Genomic DNA, 21660 nt, shown 5'->3' with positions numbered 1-21660 from the left:
TTTGGAGTGGGTGGATGAGTGAAATGAGAAGGGGGTGTTTTTTTTTTTTTTTTTTTTTTTGTTTTGGCTGATGCTATATAAGCTTGCTTTCTTGCATCATGTGCCCTTGCTAATGCTAACTTTCCAAAAAGTTATTTGTTCACTGTAATCCTAATGGTAGATATTAATAGTATTGGCAGCATGATACATGGAAGCAACAAGCATTAGCCAGAAAATAAAAAAATTAATTTCCTTATTATTTCCAATAACTTGTTCAAACCATTTCTAAGTTTATTCATATTACCCACAGTGGAACTTTATGTCAATGATTGATTACTCTTTGGCTAAATATTTTTACATTTCTATTTTGCAGCATTCCTTTTACATTTAAATCTATACTCCCTTTTGTGTTTCATCTCAATAAAGGTAAAGGTGCCATCAATATTTAGTTTATTTAACTCCTTTAAATTCTTAAACACTTCAATTAGGTCACCACAAAATTGATGAATTTCTAGAGAGTGCAACCGACTGAACCCTGTCTTTCCTGTCCTCATAAGAATATTTGTTTGTGCCCTACTAATCTTGGTGCGCTTCTCTACATGCTTTACAATAGGTCTAAATGAAGTTTCCAAACCTGTATGTGTTATTTCAGATGTGGTTTAATCATAACCTTATAAGATGAGATAATCACCTCTTTATCCCTGTTGGAAAAGTTGTTGTTATATCATTCACAGAACGTCTGGGTTATTCTAACAGTTTGCTTGCACAGAGAATTTCATGCAAGATTGTATATATCACCTGTAAATCTTTATCATACTCTTAAATGAGTTTGGTGCTGCAATGATGGTATTATTATTATTATAATATTATTTCTCCCTGATTGGGGGTTCCACCTCGTGACGGGTATTGTTACCAAGTACACAGGGTGGTTGTTGTTATATCTGGTGCTAATGTTGGTTGAGGAACTCTCTGACTATCCTAAAGGTGTTCAAGACTGCTACTTTCTGGAGTTCCTTGTAGGTGTTTGCTGGAGACCTATTGCTGCTAGGCTGTTATGCAGGGTCTTTGGCACCATACCTGATCGGGATGGTGCCAAATACTCTGATCAGGATGATTGACATAATGATCGGGATGGTCATTACTTGTTGCATAATAATAATAATTATTATTATTATAGGATTACTGCTACTTTTTTTTTTTTGGCTGATGATCTCTGCTTCCTTACATGCTGCTAATACTATCTACCATCAGGATTATGGTGAACAGATCACTTTTTGGAAGCTATTTTTCAGCCCACCTTGCTGTGTTTCTCTAGATCCTTTTGAAGTTGCATATGCTGATTACCGTCATTAACAACTGTGCACACCCTTGTATCATCAGCAATATTAGACATCAACTTTGAAATATCATTAATCAATACTAAAATGCATTAAGGGCTTATGCCTCAGGCTGCAAGAGAATTAGACTGCATATAAGTTAGTGCAAATGCATCATATTAGTACACAGCTTAACTCTGAATTAGCAAATTTTTGCAAAGGCGGCATCTTTTTAAGTTATATCTCATATTGTGAATATTTTCACAAGTTGCCATGATATTGCACTACTTCAAAGTGCAATATCATGGCACTACTTTGAAGAAGGGCATTTGGCCCTTCTTCGGCAGGTGGGTAGGTACCCTAGTGATGTAATGATGGCAATGCGGTCCTGAAGTATAACTCCACAATATGAGAGATGCCTGATGGTGTATAAGACGAATTAAGACTAAAATGCATTAAGGGCTTATGCCTCAGGCTGCAAGAGAATTAGACTATGTACAAGTTAGTGCAAATGAATTATATTAGTACAAAGTAACAATATGTACAAAGTAACAAAGTATATGTGAATAGCCATGATTCATGGCTATTCACATATACGTTAACCATGATTCACATTGGTTAATGGTAATAATCTTGTCACGATGTGCCTATTTTAAAATATAAGAGAGTGGATATTATTTTTAACTTGTTACTTCTTGTGAGCACGGTTTACGACCAAAATACCTGGTCATGTATTAAGAAGTTCAACCTTAGAATATTTTAATATAGTTTTAATTTAATATAGTATTAACACAGTTCGGCAATTGTCTTCTCTTTCTGGTCTATCAATGCTAATGGGTTTAGTTTGGGGTAAGTTGATGTGCATCGGCTGCGCTTGGCTCTTCCTTGGTAGCAGCTGGCAGACTATGTGAATTGAAGACAAGTTTAGTTTTTTATATAATATCATATAATTCAACAATCCTTCAATAGGGATATGTTTGTGGTTTTAAAGATTTTAATACTTAAAGATTTTATATTACATTAATCGGATTAGTTTGATGTGAGCGTCGGGTAAAGATTTCCTACAATAAAGGTATGATATCGATCTTATATTTAAACAAGATGATTTTACTATATTCTGTCATTCATGCAATATGAGGCTCATTGAAAGGCAACTGCAAAGAGCTATTGATTACCTTACATCTTGGTCTTTGGCTAATGGGTTAAAATTTTTGTTGCAGAAGACCATTTGTGTACACTTTTGTTAAGGCTTGGGCTAAACAACATCCTAGTGGTAGCTGAAGTCAAATTCCTGTAACTCATTTTTGACAAGAAGCTGACACTTCTACAACATATTCGTCAGATAAGGACAAGATGTGTCAAAGGACAACATCCTCCATGCCCTTTCTTCAACTTCATGGGATGCAGATCACTGTACCCTATTCTGATTGTATTGGGCTCTTCTCTGTTCTAAACCAGATTATAGTTCCCAAGTTTATGCTTCCGCTAGAGATAGTCCACTTCTATGGCTAGAACTAATACATCACCAGGCCATCTGCAGTGTCACTGGAGCATTCTATAGCTCCATTCAAAGCCTCTGTTGAAGCAAATGAACCATCTCTTTCTCTTCAATGTAAGCTGTTGTTCTTGCAGCATACTTTTAAATCAAAATCCCTTCTCGATCATCCCACGCAAACATCCTTTTTTGAGCCACAATGGGAAAATCTCTACAACACTGTCGGACTGCTAACCAACCTTTTGGTATTCAAATCCAAGGGCTGTTAAATTAACTAAACATGACGGTAGACGAGGTTGCCCTTTCACTGAGGCAATTCCTTCCACCTGGCATGTCCATTTTCCAACTTGTGACCTGAAGATCTGGGAAAAGACAATAAACAGACTTTTCAACAAGAGTCCCCAAGAATCTAACACATACTGCAGAGTTGCATGCAGTTGAAATAGCTCTTTATCACACCAAAGATAGTGATTCATCAAGCATGTTACAGGCTCTTTATCAGTGAGGTATAACTCTCATCCAATCCTGTCCAAGATTTGGCAGATGCTTTTTTCTCTTGTGGAATCAAATTTTGACGTCTGCTTCTGCTGGAACCCAAGCCACATTAGGATAAGGGGAATAATAGCTGATACTACTGCAAAGCTAGCCAATCCTCTGATTGCCAGCCAGTCCCATATACACACTACAGGCAAATAATATAAAACAAATTATACTCCCATTGGCAAGATTCTTGGCATGGACAGGTCACAAATGAACTACACTCTAAGCCTGTAATCAAGCAATGACAGTCCAGCCTTTGCAGGGTCAGGAGAGAGGAAGTTGTTCTTGTTTGGGTTTACACACTCACCTGACACATTCCTTTTTGCTGAGGACAAATGACACACCTATCTATGTGTGAGAATTGCAAATTTATTTAGTTGTTTATCATGTTTTCATCAAATGTCCTATGTTTAGGAATGCATGACGTTTATGTTTTACCACTTTTAATAATCTAGCTGAGCTGTTTACGCTCAGCAAGATTTTAGATGACAGAGACAATATGATTGATGTTTCTAACTTTCTACACTCTATTAATTTATATTCAAATACAGGCAGTTCTAGCTTTACGAGTTTTTTCCCCCAAGAAAATATAAAGATTAACTGGAAAAAATGAATGTTAAATATTCATAAATACTGCATTTCAAACCATGCATGTAGCTATACAATACAGTGTACCCAGCTTTACGATATTAATCCATTCCAGAGACACCATCGTATCATGAAAATATCATAATGTGAACCCAATAACACATTGTTTTTTGGTAATTCGTTGCACAACCTCAGAAGTTGAAATTTTCGCTATATAACTCTCTAAAAGGTCGTTTTTATAGTATATATTGTATTAGTTACCAATTCAAATCACTAAAATGCACTACACTTTCATCATTATCATATGTTCTGTTATAAGAACCAATTTTGAATGCCTCTGTGACATTTTTCTAAAGCACATTTCTGGAGGTCACCACCATAAAACAATAAAAACAATTCGCACTTTCCAGTTTATTGAGCTTTTCTGTTACTGCAAGCAATTATAAATGGGTAGTAAACTTGATGTTATTGCATTTGCCAAAATACTGATAACTGGAATTGTGTGGTTTTTTTTCGTTATTATGGTGAAATGTGTTTCCCCTTTGCTGAAATCTATAAATAAATTTTCAGAATCTTCTCTTAATTCCTTTTTATTTTTTAAGCTTCGTAGATGTGTTACTCGGTGCAAATCGTGTTAGTTGCAATTTGTGAATTCCGTTAAAAAATGCTTATGCATCTATTGAAATTTATAAAGACAATAGAAGATTATCATGGGAACAAATGCCTCTTGAAGCATTTCTGAAGAAGACTCCTCCTTGTGCAATAAACCAACAAGTGCTGAGCCAGTAATAAGTGATCAACGAGTGTGCATTTAGTTGATGATGAAGAATAAACATTCTTTAAAATTTGTAAGTCATAAATAATTTCTTTATTATTATAATTTGCTTGATTTTACAGGATACATTTTAATTTATTTGGATAAATCGATCATTGTTTAAACAAACTAATAAACTGACTAATTTCATTGTTGAGAACGTAATCCCTATTTTTAACATTGTGTCTATGGGATTTAATTCCCGTTTTATGAGTTTTTGCTTTACGGGCATGCGCTAGGAACGAATTAACTCGTAAAGTTGAGAACTACCTGTATTTAAATTTATACTTTTATATTTTGTTCTTTAACTATATTTTCTTACCATAGTACTCATATATATATATATAATTTTAAAATTTTAAAACATCATTTATATTTTGACATAGTGGCCTGTTTATGGGTTACCAAACATATTTTGTACTCGTTTGATTTTTGACTTGGGGCATTATGGCAGAAGCTGCCAATGCTCTGTAAAAAATTAAACCACCCAACCAACCAAAGCCAGAAAAAGAAGTTGAAGGAATAAATGAGGAAGAATAAAAGTTGATTCTATGAGTTTGAAGTTCAGAGATCTTGGAAATTGAATGTAAGGATGATGTTTCTGTTGGTACTAAATTTCCCCATCCTTATGTGCAGAAATTTTTTTTAAACAGTTATCACTCCCTGCGGTTTTAATTCAAAACAGATTTCCTCCTCAGTGACCTCAAGGAGGTCCCCCTCTGAGATGACACCTCTTGATGAATTTAATGTTCTGTGCGGTGTCAGTGATTGGTTCCCTCCAATTGATGTTGCTCGGAGTAGCTACTCAGAGTGCCTGTCATTTTTGGTTTCAATTAAGAGATCCCCAGAACAAAGCTTCTTAACTGATTTGAGGGAACCTGCTAACCCTTCTGTATGAAAAAGTGCAACATGTTTCCAATAGGTTTCTTGATGTTAGAGTGCATGATTAAGAATCTTGGTATGGGCCCTGAGGGTATTTCAGGTTCAGAGTCTCTTTTCTTCATTGACATTGTCTTCATTTTTATTTTCAGCTAGGGACTGTGTCGTGGCCTCTGAAGAAATAACTTTATCAGGATTCATAGTGTTTTTTAGTTGTGGTTCAAAATCCGGGCTCCCCCAGACACTATACCCACAATGTCGTCATCCCAAATCCTGTCCCTTGGAACATGAAGGTAGGGCACAGCACGGCACTAGCATGGTTGACCTGTGCAGGCAAACCCACTAGCTGATTGATCCTGGTTGAGCCATCCATCCATTCTCTTGAAGCAGGAGACAAAGTTGCGTGTTGAAGCCGGGACCCCCCTCAACCACCAGGATCCCCCTTTCCAAGTTTTGCAACACATGGCAAACAAGCAGATTCCTATGATGTTGGCCTGGAACCTAGGCCGTTGGGCATTGGATTCCAGTGATGCTAATCTGGAGGACCAGCAGTGTCACTAGGAGGTCCCTTCACTATGTACAGGTACCCAAGCTGAGGGGTCCGTTTTCTGGAACAACCACCCTTCACAATTATTTTGTGAAAATTACAATCTATAAATTCAATCTACAATCTTCTCAACCTTTAGCCCATTTACTGTACTAAGTACTATACGTTATAATACCTTTTGTATCAACAAGTATCTTCTTTCACCATCTCACCCTTTGGCCCATGTATTGTACAACATACTATAGGTTGTAATACCTTTTGTGTTTGAGGTTTTCATAAAAAAAAAAAAAAAAAAAAAAAAAATTGGCCTGTGTCCATATCTTCCATAACTCTCTCATCTGGCATTTCTTTAACCTCTATACCCAATTTTTGCAGGTAGTGGTGGTGGCTTTAATAGATTTCCTTAACGAATGTGTGAATGACAACATCCAAAGCTCAAGGAAGTGTTCCTGAAGTAGTTGAAGAAGGCAAGTGCATCAAGGATACCAGTGGATGGAAGCATAGTTCAGTGAAAGTTAGCTGATTTAGCCCAAAAGATGGGAGAGTTATACGTTGTTGTTGTTGTTTGGTTTTTAGGAGCATTAGCAACTAAGGCCATATTGCTCCGGGATATGCGGTGGTCATTTCCTGACCTTTCCGCATCCTCCGTATTTGGTGGTGACGGGCTCGAACCCTGGTCTAATCAAGAAGCGTGTGCTACGCACTGCTGCTCCTTCCCACCTGGCTACGGAGGTGCCGAGAGAGAGTTATACGATTTTAAGACATCAAATGGCTGGAGAGATATGATCTTCTGTACAACTGTGTGCACGGTGAAAGTGCTAGCATGAATGTAGAGGTGGTGGATACATGGAAAACAATCTGCCAGCCGGATTTGAAGAATACTGCCCTAAAAATGTTTTAAATATACACAAGATGGGCCTATTTTTCCACCTTTTACCTGTTACAACAGAGCAGTTCAAAGGTGAGAAGTCCAGTGGGGTAAACTGAGCAAGGAAAAGCTTACAGTCCTGTCAGGCTGCAACGAAAAGAGGAACAGAGATGCTTGCACGATTGGTGACAGGGAAAGCAAAACATCTCCATCATTTTAAGAATACGCACACCTTTTCTTGCACACAGTGCTTGAACACCAAGGCATTATGACATCACCCATTTTTGATTTTTTTTTTTTTTTTTTAATGCATTAAACGATGCCAAAATGGGGTTTCGCTTTGTAAAATTTGCTTGGGATTCCGTTGATGCAAACACCATAAGGAACTGTTTCAATAAGGGAAGCATTTGTTGCATGCTTCCTGGATGCTCCCCAGTAGTGGATATGGGCAACCACATGATAAAATTAGATGAGTGGCAGCAGACTGCTCAGAATATCACTGGTTTCAACATTTATGTCAAGTGTGACAGTATCATTGTCTCCCAGCCTTCATATCACCAGAAGAAATGGAGTAGCACCAAGCAGAAAGAGGCACCAATGATGACAATGAAGAACAAGAGCTCACACAAAAATTTCAGAAGCCACAGATACTATGCCGTGTTATATTTGCAGTTTTTATGTTGATAAGGATGTTGTTAATCAGCTGTCAAAGACAATTATTTACACAAAAAGCCAGAACAATAAAGAAACAGAGCTCACTCTATGTTCTTTAAAAAAGTTTATTAAATAAATGTTTTTAACTTTCAAGAGAATTTTTATTAGAACATTTTTCTGCATGTGACAATTTTTTTTCTGGTTCCCTGAAAAACTTACTGAGATTCCACTGCATTAGCCTTTTTATGCAGTTTTGTATATTTTATTGCATATTTTGCCTATTTCTTAGCACCCATTATCCGATATCTACTTATCACCATCATCTAGCCTATAACAGACTCCAACTCCCATTTTTGTTTTCCAAGTGTTTATGTCATGCCAGACTGGCTCAATATTACAGTGGCAACCTGTGTCTACTGGTTGTACTGTTTTACTGTCTATGTGCTTCTTGACTAAAAGCATCACTTCCCATCCCATCACATCTGTCTATTCTATACATTATAATCACCATATTCAAATCTTGCATTCCTAATATCATGTTCCTATTGAACCCATAATGTCAGAATTTGAGGACTTAACCAGGCAATTTCAACTTTGTTTTCAGCTGCTGTTAGACTATTAGTCTGTATATCGTCCCTAAAACTAGCAGTTTTATGACTGCTAGTTTGAGGTAGACCGAGTTTACTTAACTCTGTCTCAATGGAATCAGCAAATATTCTTACATCCCTTCCATTTAAGTGTATCCCATCCCTGTAGAAACAGTCCTAAATATTCAACAAGCACTGGCCATACTGAGAAACTACCCCATGCACCTTGCACATCATCTCTCTCCAGGGGCAATTAGTTGACAAGGCAAATTAGTCTCACCAACATTATAATCACCAAATTAGCAAAATTACAGATGCTTTCACTCTACACAGAGTATATGAGTATTTGACTGTTCATCTATAGGTCTTTCCCAACATATTTCTAAGGTTTACTTAGCTATTTTTTTCCCTTTTCAAAATGTCATTTCATAGCATAAGTTGAGACATCAGTTATTTCAATGTTCATCAGCTGAATGGTATTAATACCAAAAAAGGTCAAATATTTCTGTAAAGCTGGCATGTCAGAGTGTAAAATTACTCAGTTGGCCCTCTGTTTAATGAGCTCCTTTTATAGTGATTTTTTTAAAAAATTCCCCTTGGAAATTTCATTTAAAATAGTTTCCACTGGACAAAGAAAATTTTCATATAACAAATGGATTATTGATTAGGAGAGACTTAACTGAGTACGCAGGCAATTCAGGCAATTAGTGCTGGCTTTCAGGCAATTAGCACTGCTGCATGAATTAGAGCTAACGGGTTTACAATTCTACAACTTAGTGGTACTCGTAAAACCTATCTGACCACCAGTCCCCCACACAGAAGTCACGCTGGTTAACAGTGAGCAGATGAGGGGTATTCCCGATGCTGACAATGGGCTCTGGTCAACCTTTTACTGCAGTGGCATCCAACCTTTTCCCATACAGGGGCCATATTCAAAGTTAGATTTCTTTCACGATCTTGCATTGACTGATTCGAGAAAAATTAGTGTTACATCCTCCATATCTTGTTACATGTAAAAGGAAGTTTCCATTTTCATGTTACTGCTTTTTATTTTTGGGTTATATATAAAAAAAATGCAAATTCCCACCACTTATGTATAACAAATATATATCATTATTCGTTTTTTAGATTTTATTAAAATTATAATAATATGACTTTCTTTTGTTTTTTTAAAAAATACCTTACTTTTGCTTTTAAATGTTCACTTTTGAAAATTTACAACCTGAAAAGGATCACTGATTTTCAATATTAAGGTGAATAAATAAATATAATAATACACCTATAATTGAAATTATTTGAAAATTTTATTAAATACAATATACAATTACATTTACTGAACAAAACATTTACTGAGAAAAATTTTTTTTTAATAATTAAAATTTAAAGTGCAGTTTTAGTTCACTTTCTGAGCAGACTGTAGGTTGGATACCATTGTGAATCAACTGTAAGCGCCCTGTTCGAGAATTAGGAGAGATGTTCGACAGACAACTTGCGTGATCGAGACCCGCTAATATTTGTAAAATCGGACAAATGCTAAATTATTGCAATTTTATCTTGTAGAGAATTTGTGTCCTCATTTGTCTGATTTTATGAATATTAGCGTGTCTTGATCACATTCTGTCCAACATGTCTAGTAAATTTGAGACAACAGGATTCCCATAATGTTTTTATACAATGTCAACGTCTCTAAGAATTAGGAGAGAATGATTTTCTTTTACCCCAACAAATAATCATCCGTTGTTTCACGGAAGTGCATTATCCACATTTTCCCCTATCTCTGTTACATGGTCACAGTACCTGAATATCCAAGTGACATCGACATTTTGGATAGTTTCAAAAAAAAATTCAAATTTAAGAACTAGTGACAATATTGATGAGAAGAAAAATGACGACAACTAAGGTATTAAAATCTCCTACTAAATATGAAATGTTGGCATTTGGTGAGAATGAAGTTAGAAAATTGTCAATTAGGTTAATTTGGAATATTCTATAAAAACTTCATTATGAAATTATTTTTACTTATTTTTTTACACATTTTACTTATATTTTTATATACTTGAATAATAAATTTATGCTTAATAAACTGTGTGTTAATATATTTAATTTGTTGTTCTTATTCCAAAAACATTAATACCAAAGTAACAATCAGGAAATAATTTTTTGAGTACTTTTCACATCCTTTTAATTTTCAATTTTTTCTGATAGCAAAGAATGAGTATCTGTACCTATTTTTTTTTTTTTTTTAACAAAAAAAGCACTGTAGCTATATATTAGTGTGTGACTATTCATATTCAGGTATTCTTAAGCATATTTTTATGATATTCCTCCCCACCACACTTTTCAATATGATTTCGAAGCAAAAGTTGAGATATCAATTATCTGAAAGTTTTATAATGACATTGGTGTTTTTATTGTATTGGTAATGAGATGCCACTGTATATTAGCCTTTTATTTTGGATGCAAGAAAGTGCCAAATTCCCACAAACCATAGAAAGCAGATGGCACTTATTGAAAAATTGAAGTCTGAAAAGAAATAAATGAGCAGCAGATGTAGAAATTTCATAGAAAGCATCAGAATTTATAATAGTGCTATATCATTTGTTCCTACAATAGATATGATAACCTCAGGGGCTCACATCTGGCGAGTATGGGCTTAGCACACCCAGGGTCCTGAGCTGGATATCATCATTCTTCTCTTTCTTGGTGATTCCCCCCCCCTCTCTCTCTCTCTGGGTAACTCAGGATTTTTTTTTTTTTGGCTAGTGCCACAAAAGCCTCAGGCTTCCTTGCACCATATAGCTAATAATAATAAATAATAAAAAAAATAATAATAATCAACATCCATAACTAATAGATATGACAATAACCATCTATAAGGAGAGTTTATGGAAAATAATGAATTTTCATTATTTCCCATGGACTCTCCTATGGATGTTCCCCCACTTTTTGATTCTCCTCCTTTGAATTTCCTCTTTAATTGCAAAATATAGCAATGTATATTTCAATGTGATCTAGGTGAGAGCTCTTGCCAAGGTTTTTATGTAGTTAACTAATACTTAGTTTAGCTGATATTTAATTATTTTTTAACTACTTTATACAAATTTTGATGTTTGTATTACCTGTTTGATTTCCACGTGTGCACAACCTCAGGATCTGTAATACCATGTTGGAGAGCTTGGTCATCTAGAAAATCAAACATGTATTTGATAGCCAAAGGTAAGGCACTACCTCTGCTAGCAGTTGAGAAGATAGTTTCAAATAAATCATCTACAAATCGCTGGAGTGTACCCTAGAGTAAAAAAAATAAAAAAGGTTAATCTTATTATTAACAATAATAAACATGATTAACATGAAATTTATTATGACAAATGTGAAATATCATTAATGATAAACAACAGGCATTTTTTGGTAATTCAATTCAGATCCTAGAAACTCAATATAAAGAATGCCCCAGCTGCACTGCAGTTGAAACAATACCATTCAGTTAATTACAGACTAAGCAATATGCCATAAAAAAATCCAAGAGTGGCACATAGTTAATTTTATATACTATTCAGCATATTTTGGGACTAAAATCATGTACAAGGTGTCCCACAAACCTTTATGAAACTAAAACATTATTATGTGAATAGGGTACTGGATACAAATCTGAGGCCACTTCCAGGTGACAGAGAATATCTTCAGGTTTTTAATCACCAACTGGAAAATGTGTGTGCTGTAATAGTGGCAGCATAATTGAAAAGTATAATCATGTTGGAATTTGGCCTTTTGTGCAAAGTACACAAACTTTTCTTCTTTGGAGAAGCTGCCATCAGAGGAATTGTGTACCTGTGCATTAATTTAATTTCCAACTGCAGGATGACACTGATGGAAACTTGATTTTCTAAAAAAAGATGAGGCTCTGCCACATTAATACAAGGAAGTTTATGCATATTTGAACACTGTTGTTTCATGGAAAGTGGACCAGGAGAGGGAGGAGAACTGATTTTGTGTGCTCCTGCCCTGATAGGACACCATTACATGTTATTCTCTGGGGATTTGCAAGAAATCAGGTGTACATTCCACCTATGCCAGGAGTCATTATGGAACGTAACAATGCAGTTGTGAAGCAGTTGGCTGCATTCAGAGGAATGTGTTATGCTGACTACAGGATGAATTCGTCCTATATTCCTATATTGGGATTATATGTGGAACATCTGCACAACTAAACATGCCCATATTGATTTGATTTCAGCTTTGTTTCGTGTATTCTATTCTCATAATAATGTTTCAGTTGTGCAAAGGTTGTTTGTGGAGATCTTTTACTTTAATATTTTATTCTTCATTATAATGCTGTACTGGATGATAAAAACAAATCTTTTTGTAAACAATCTTGTTTAAAAAAAATAATTAATTTCATGACTATCTTGTTTTTGATGCTCAAAGACATGAAACATGCAAAAACAATGACAAATTTAATATTGGGGCAGCTGCACATTGAGCAAAGTGCACATTATATACAAAAACACAGTACTATAAAAATTTTTTATTGTTTATGCAGAAAATTCAAGCTGATGTAATTCTAATAACTATTTAAATTTTAAAAAAAAATTCTGTTCATGATATAAAACTTAGCTCTGTGAGCTATCGGATGATAAATATTGGTAAACTGGAATTCATACAAGAGAAAGTCAATTATTGATATAATTATACCACAATAATATTGGTAAACTGGAATTCATACAAGAGAAAGTCAATTATTGATATAATTATACCACAATAATAAAAATGATTTATTTTTAGCATTACATTATGGGAACCTTTACCAACATGGTCAGATTAAGGATGAAATAGGCCCCCAGCTATGTTTAAATTTGAGGTCCCCCTTCAATATACACTAGTGTTCAACGAAAGTGCATTACCCCTTAATATTGTAATTGTCGTCCGAATAACATAAGTATGTATATGGCAATATTTCTTACAGATTGCATCAGATAAGATTGATACATGTAGGTGATGACGTAATATTGCATCAGCTGTTACTTTCAGCCATATAAGCACACTCTGCAAAAGTTGCAGTCATTCCTTGCTTGTGTCAGGATGGAGAGTTATGTGCAGTTGATGCCACGAAGAAAGAGTGCTATTGTTGCTTTTCATGAGAAAGGATGTTCTTCCCGCCATATTGCTTATAGAGTGTCTTGTAATCTGCCAACAGTGAGTAGATTTCTTTCATAACTCAAGAATACTGGTTCTGCTGATAGGAAAAAAGGAACCGGATGTAAAAGAGTCTCTATGCCAAAACAGGACTGCATTTTGAAATGCTTATGCCTTAAAAGCTGTAAAGCTTCTTTGTCTGAGCTGAAAAGAGAATGGGAAGAACATACAGGAGTGGTTGCAAGTGCAGTAACACTCAGAAGACTCCTCTTCAAAAATGGACTTGTAGGCAGTCATCCTAAGAAGAAGCCCCTCTTCACACAAAAAATGAAAACAGCCGATTAATTGGATGTAAGGAGCACGTCAAATGGACCCTCCCCCCCAGCAGTGGAAGTCAGTTATTTTCTTGGATGAGAAGAAATTTAACCTGTGTGGTTCTGATGGGAGACAAATGATTCACCATAGAGGTGGTGAAGAATACCATCCAGACTATATGGTTTCTACAGTGAAATTCCCCACCAGCCAAATGATATGGGGGTGCATTTTGTATCACAGAGTAGGTCACCGGCAGTTTATAAAAGGTTCCCTAAATGCCAATGGATATCTGGCTATACTGGAAGGCAAATTTCTGCCAACCATTAGAGACCATTTCAACCTGCCAAGTAACTGCACCTTTCAGGATGACTCTGCTCCTTGTCATTGGACGAAAAGTGTAAGTAGGCACTGCTAAGGTAAAGAAAGCTAACACGAGAAACGCTGGATAACTTACGCGGAAAATTAGTTTCCCGATACGGCACTCCAGCACTGCTCACTCGGTAAACAGACTGTAAGTGTTATCGGTTTGGAGCAAAGTCGAGAACGATATATTGATTGACAGGAAGGCATGGCAAACGATGTGCTCATTGGTGCGCGAACACAACACACGATAACATCGGTTTAGTATCACTTTAGTAGCACTCAGAAGCACTAATGGTAACTTGCCCCAATGAATGCTTTCCATAATGGTGAAAAAAGGTCAGGTTAATTTAATCTTGTGGGAGTTTGAACCCCTCCCGAAATGGAGGGAGTAAACTAACCTTTTTTCTTTAGATTCATGGGTGGACTAGTGCATAAATTGTTTATTAACAAAATATTAATTTTTATTACTGTACTTTTAAAGACACTCGTGCAGATACACACATATCATAACGTCAATCAACACCTCAATAGCTATTCACTATATATACAGGGTGATTCACTACCAGTGCGACAAACTTGCAGGTGGTGTAGGGAGCACAAATACGAATCGAAATCACATAGCATTGCAGGGTCTGAAATGCCTTCGTCATGCAGGAGGTCGCGTGAACAAAGAAGCCAAGTAAAAGAACAGAAACAGCAACTCGTTAGTGTAACAGAAATCATTTTAACGACAAGTTTTACATTGGCAAAAAGCCATGCTACAGAAGATGTTCGAAAGTTCGACCAGAAGCAGTCACACAGGCTTCACAGCGCCGCCGCATGGAATCCCTAACATTCTGGAAGATTCTTGGCGTGTCTTGAATCTCCCCGGCAGCTACAGAGATGCAAGCGACGAGGTCTTCAACTGAATCAATGGGGCCTCGTACACCAAAGTCTTCATATGACTCCAGCAGAAGAAGTCCAGGCATGATAGGTCTGGCAATGTAGCAGGCCAATGAACCGGACCACCACGACCTATCCAATGCTGTCCAAATGTAACGTTTAGGTGTTGGCGGACGTCATTGGTGTAATGTGGGGGAGCCCCATCATGCTGGAACCACATTGAGCGGCACAACAACTGAGGAACATGTGCTTCTTCAATAAGTTCGGGCAGGACTTGCTGTAGAAAGATCAAGTATGCCCTACCATCCAGACGAGGGGGCAGAAGGTACGGTCCAATGAGGTGGTCTCCAACAATGCCGACCCAAACATTGACAGAGAAATGGCATTGAGTTGCACGTGTTCGCGTTAAGTTGCATTGAGTTGCACGTGTACCATGGGGGTTCTCCAAAGCCCACAAATGGGCGTTATATTGATTGAAGGTTCCCTCTCTTGTAAAACTTGCCTCATCCGTGAACAATATGGATGCAGCAAATGCACTGTCTGCCGCACTCTGTTGAAGAAACCAAGTAGCAAAAGTCCTCCGGAGTGGATAATCCACAGGCTCCAATGACTGGACGCGTTGCAGATGGTATGAACTCATTTGGTTTGTTGACAGTATCCTCCATACAGTGGATTGGGAAATACCCAATTGTTGGCCTATCGCTCAAGTACTCGTACACAGATTGCCTTCTGCAAAACGTAGGACATTCTCCTCATTATCTGGCGTCCTTGTCGTTCGCTCTTGATTCATGGTATCTCTCATGAAACAACCAGTCTCACGTAACCTTCTGTGCACATGTGCGAAAATCGTATGATGAGAAGCACGCCTGTGCGGGAAATGATCCTGGTACAAGCACAGAGTGGCACGCTCGTTACAGCCACAGCTCCATAAGCGAGGAGCATGTCGGCCAGTTCAACGTTTGAATACTCATCCATCCTACTGCCTCGGGAACCGGTTCGCAAATGCTGACTTCCAGCAGGATTGCTGTTCACGCGACCTCCCGTTCAACGTCCTCTACCGCATAACGAAGGCATTTTGGATCCTGCAATGATATGTGATTCCGATTCGTCTTTGTGCCCCCTACACCTCCTGCAAGTAGTGAATGCACTAGTAGTGAATCACCCTGTATATATATATATATATATATATATATATAAAGAATCTTTCCTTTCTTATTCTTTCCTACCTACCATTTAAGGTCAGGTTACGAAATATAATGAAAAATAAAGAAACCTTTTCCTTTTTTTGAAACCAAACCTAAATTAACAATATAGTAAAAACACTCATGAACTCCAAAAATCTGATTTTAATTAGAAGAAAAAAAAAAAACTTAATGAAGAACATAAAAATGAACGGAACAAAACTTTTATTAATTCAGTTTTCATCAAAAAATCAACCAACGTTTTATTTTCCTTACAAATTTCTTCCATTTTTAAAAAATTCATCACTGCTATTACCTGTTTACCGTTCATCACAGAACTATTATGCACCGTTCTTTACTTGTAAGTAAAGAACGTTTTTGTTTTTTTGTAAAGAATGAAGTTTTGTTAAGGGAAAGTCTTGCCTGACCAATTTGATTGGATACTATGATGCAGTCACAAAAGAACTGGATGCAGGGAATAACTTTGATATTATATATTTGGACCTTAGAAAGGCTTTTGATACTGTTGCACATGGAAAACTGCTGCACAAATTGGAGCAGTGTGGCATTGGAGTCAAACTGTTGCTATGGATAAAGGGATGGTTGAGGGGGAGAAGACAGAGAGTGGTAATCAATGGACACTGCTCTTCATGGACTAATGTTATTAGTGGAGTCTCTCAGGGTTGAGTTCAGTGTTGGGTCCATTGTTGTTTTCTGTATTTATAAATGATATTGATGATGGTATATCAAGCTTAATGTCCAAGTTTGCAGACAATACAAAGGTTGGCAGGGTTGTTAAGGACAATACTGACACTATGCTGCTGAAACAGGGAAAGGTTAAGCAGATGGGCTGAGAGGTGGCAAATAAAGTTTAACATTGACAAATGTAAAGTTAGTTAGTTAGTTAGTTATTTGGTTTTTAGGAGCATTAGCAACTAAGGCCATATTGCTCCGGGAATATGCGGTGGTCATTCGCTGACCTTTCCGCATCCTCCGTATTTGGTGGTGACGGGCTCGAACCCCGGTCTAATCAAGAAGCGTGTGCTACGCACTGCTGCTCCTTCCCACCTGGCTACGGAGGCGCCCACACAAATGTAAAGTACTACATATGGGAAACAGTAACCCCAGAGCAACGTATCAACTCTGTGGTACTACACTGACAGTGGCAGAGAATGAAAAGGACCTGAGGGTAATTGTGCAGGCAGATATGAAGTTTTCTAAGCAGTGCAGACAGACTGCAAGAGTAGCTCATGGTGTCTGGTCAATGATATACAGGAATTTTTCTAGCAGGGATAAGGAGGTGATTATTTCCTTGTATAAGGCAATGGTCAGGCCACACCTTGAGTACTGTATACAGGTCTGGAGGCCTCATTTAAAGAAGGATGTAGAGCTGCTGGAACGAGTACAGAGAAGGGCAACAAGATTAGTGAATGGAACAAAGGGTTGCTCTTACGAAGAAAGGCTTAAGTTTTGCAAATTACAGTGTCTGGAGACTAGGCACCGGCGAGGTGATCTGACAGAGGTGTATAAAGCCTTGAATGGTTTCAGTATGCTCAATGCCGATGGGATTCTTCCTCTTGCTCAGAATAATCACATGAGGGCATAAATTCAAATTGAGGAAAGAAAGATGTAGGATAGATGTGCGGAAATTTGCCTTTAGCCAGCGGGTAGTTGGTTGGTGGAACAGACTTCCATCCCTTGTTGTGGAAGTTGATAGCCTAAATAAATTTAAGGCTCAGCTGGACAGGTATTTTGAACGAACGGAGGGATGATGGGAGTGGGTTTTTTTTTTTAATTTTTTTTGGCTGATGCTGAATAAGCTTGCTTTCTTGCATCATATGCCTCTACTAATGCTAATGCTAATAAATACACATTATAATGACAACCAATGACCACACAGAAGCCTGTTGTCTGTTGTGCACACCACCAATCATTTCATTGTTTGCCACACCTACCTGTCAATCAATATATCCTTCTAGATTTCGGCTCCAGACTGACAACACCTACCATCTGTTTACCGAGCAAACAGCGTTAGAGTCCGGTGTCGGGAAACTAATATTCTGTAAGTTAACTGACGTTTCTCATCATTCTCGTGTTGGCTTTCTTTACCTTAGCCGTAGGCACTTCTGTAGTTACTTTAGCTTCATTTCTGCATTAGAGGTTCGACAGTAATGTGTTTACATTTGTTACAGGTGAAAAAAAAAAAAAAAAAAAAAAAAAAATGTACGGTGCATTAGAACTCTTAGCTGGCCAGGAAACAGCCTGGACCTGAATCCTATAGAGAACTGTTGGCATCGTGTGAAATCTGCAGTTGACAGAAAGAAACCAAAGACCCTTTGTTGTGAGCTACTGGAAGCCATAATTCGTGTTTGAAACCACGAACTATCAGTTGATTATCTTCAGAAATTGATCTTGTCACTGCATTGACGGTGTGCTGCTGTCATCAGAGCCAGAGGCAGTTCAACTAAATATTAGTTTGCACCCGGTGAGCTTTTCATTTTGTTTTTCCATTTAAAATGATAAAATGAAGCAAACTGAGGGCTTTTGATAACATTTCAGCCATAACTGTCGTGTTTATCAAAACTGTTGTATAAAGGTTGCAAATGCTCATTTTTGGAATATTTTGAGAGCACCTGTCAAATATTAATTAGCTTTGCCTTAACTATTAATAAATATCTTTTGTTTATATTTCTATTTGTGATGCTAATCATTAATGTAACATACCATTGTGAAAAAGGTTAGAAATGTGAAATTCCTAGGTAATGCACTTTCTTTCAACACTAGTGTATATATATATTGAACATACATATAAATACAAATACTACATAGGTTTTTATATATATATTGTGAATAGTAATTCCTTTTGTTTAAATATTTTGTTTTTTGACTTGAAAAATAAAGTAATAATAAAAATAATTTTAATAGTAACTTTTAACTTATTTATTAACACTTAACAAGTTAAGTTTAAGAATGCTATAGGATGATTGCAGCAGCATGTTCGAGAGGCAACCAGAGAGGGTAATACTCTAGATCTGTTTATCAGCAGTGATCACAAATGTACTGATGAGGGATTTACTTAAAGATATAATTATCATCATGGGTTAAAGGAAAAGGTTTTTTCTTCTGGAAAGGTGGCTACAGTGGTTTCAGACAGTTTTTAAATTCTGTACAGTGGGATCAACCGATGATGTTACCACCAGCAAATTCTAAGTGGGAAGCATTCAAGGAATTAATCGTGGAAGCTACTAAAAGTTTCATACCTATTAAGAAATATTGTTCAAGGTTTAGGCCTAAATGGTTGTCAAATGAACTAATGGGACTCTTAGCAGAGAAGATAATTACATGGGATGCATATAAATTATCAGGCTTGAGTTTGAGTTTGAGTTTGATTTGGGTTTTATTGGCGCATTAGCAACTTAGGCTATAATGCGCCAAGACCAGGTCATGTATAAAAGAGTAAACTTTCAGTGACCTAATTAATTAGGTCACTATGTCAAAAAATTTAGCAAATGTATAAAAGGTAAATCAACAAAAATTCACAATAAAATGTAAATTTTATATATAAGCGAAAACGTTTATTGATTTTAAAAAGCTAAAAACAGCAGACACGTGGTCATTGTCGGATAAAATCTGGCTGAGTGTATAAGGCTCAGCCAGATGACTAAAAGCGGTAAAATAAAAATCACGTTCAGGGGTAAAACGTGGACACACGGTTAAAATGTGATAAATAGTTAAAATGGTGCCACAGTTCTCGCACATAGGACAGTCATCTGCCCTCAGCAGAAAAGCATGTGTAAGATGACTGTGTCCTATGCGGAGGCGAGCTAAAACAACTTCCTCTCTGCGGTTCCTGCGCAGACTAGACTGCCAATGTCCGATTACAGGCTTTATCTGATAGAGCTTGTTTGTGACTTGCTCATGCCAAGATTGTTGCCATTGGGAATTAATCTTTTGGTGTATTATTTGCCTGTAGTCTGTATAGGGGACTAACAGGCAATACGTGTTTTGGGGTTCTGGTGATCTGGCCGCAGCATCAGCCAGTTCATTTCCCCTGATCCCAATGTGGCTTGGGATCCAGCAGAAACGGATATCGAGTGAACTCTCAAACAAAGAATGTAAAGTCTGCTGAACCCGGGTCAATATTGGATGAGGATTATATCTCATCCCCGATAAAGCCTGCAGTGTACTTGAAGAGTCAGTGTACACCATACATCTTTGATGCTTCCGGGTTTTAATGTGGTCCAAGGCTAGCTCTATAGCATACAACTCAGCTGTATATATGCTGCATTCGAGGGGAATCTTCCCAGATATAGTACAATCTGGAAAGACAGCAGCAGATCCTACAGACAACTCTGACTTCGAGCCATCAGTGAACACAGGCAAGAAATCAGAGTAATCGGATCGATGGGCAGCATAGAGTTGTTGGTAGACAGAGGACGGAGTTATGGCTTTACCCCAACTTTTTATGGAGAAGTCACATGATGGTAAGCGAGCATGCCAGGGTGGAAGTAGATGCCTTGGTGACTTTGCAACATTGTCTACCGTAATGTTGAGCTCTCTGAGCAGATCTTGGACACGGATGCCAAAGGATCGGTTAGCAGTCTGACGGGTTTTATAAAGCGTTTCCCATCGTGGCTCAAAAACACAAGCCCAGGTTGGGTTGTCTGGCAGGGATTTTAGTTTGAAGGTATAGTTTAGCGACAATTGCTTTCGTCGGAGCAATAGTGGTGGTTCACCTGCTTCGACGTATAAACTCTGGACGGGAGATGTTCTGAATGCTCCAGTTGCAGTACGGATGGCTTGGTGGTGCAGTGGGTCTAGCCACCGTAGTACGCTATTTCTAGCCGATGCGTACACTTGGGACCCATAGTCTAATTTTGAACGAACAAGTGTACGATAAAGACGCAGTAAAGTGCATCGGTCTGCCCCCCATTTATTTGAGGAGATGGCACGAAGGAGATTCAATCCCCTCGTGCACCTTGTTCGCAGTTGACGGATGTGTGGTAAAAATGTCAACTTCTCATCGAATGTGAGACCTAAGAATTTTGTCTCAGGTACTACTGGAATGATGTGTTGTCCAAGTTTGAGTTCTGGTTCAGGGTGAAGGTTCCGTTTGCGACAAAAATGTACGCAGACGGTCTTCTGTGGTGATAGCCTGAAACCATTAGCCATTGCCCAAGTTTTTACATGGTCAATGGCATGCTGCAATTGTCGTTCAATAACCCTCATGTTGCATGACTGACAGAAGATGGTAAAGTCATCAACAAAGAGGGCGCTGTTTACGGTTGGAGGAAGTTGTTCAGTAATAGAATTAACTTTGATAGCGAAAAGCGTAACACTTAACACTGACCCTTGGGGGACTCCTTCTTCTTGACAAAAAGATTGAGAATAAACAGAGCCGACACGAACTTGGAATGACCGATTCAATAAGAAATTTTTAATGAAGAGGGCTAGATGGCCCCTCAGACCCAGATCATGGATATCCTTTAAGATTCCAAATCTCCAGGCCGTGTCATACG

At 37.5% G+C, this 21660-nt stretch overlaps 1 protein-coding gene across 4 annotated transcripts in view; it reads right to left on the bottom strand.

Annotated features, from left to right (window-relative positions):
* The window catches only part of LOC150080768 (plexin-A2-like), a 1384718-nt gene that overhangs the window by 58855 nt on the left and 1304203 nt on the right, over window positions 1-21660 (bottom strand). For all 4 annotated transcript variants that reach the window (XM_090381170.1, XM_090381171.1, XM_090381172.1 and 1 more), the window contains one exon: window positions 11387-11556. In XM_090381170.1, the coding sequence (XP_090237296.1) occupies window positions 11387-11556 (170 nt within the window). The remainder of the gene's footprint in view (window positions 1-11386; window positions 11557-21660) is intronic.

This window comes from Mastigoproctus giganteus, chromosome 9 (assembly GCF_048544385.1).
Source record: "Mastigoproctus giganteus isolate SK-2022 chromosome 9, ASM4854438v1, whole genome shotgun sequence".
NCBI lineage: Eukaryota > Metazoa > Arthropoda > Arachnida > Uropygi > Thelyphonidae > Mastigoproctus > Mastigoproctus giganteus.
Note: the sequence above shows the minus strand (reverse complement) of the source record. Positions and strands in the feature narration are given on the sequence as shown.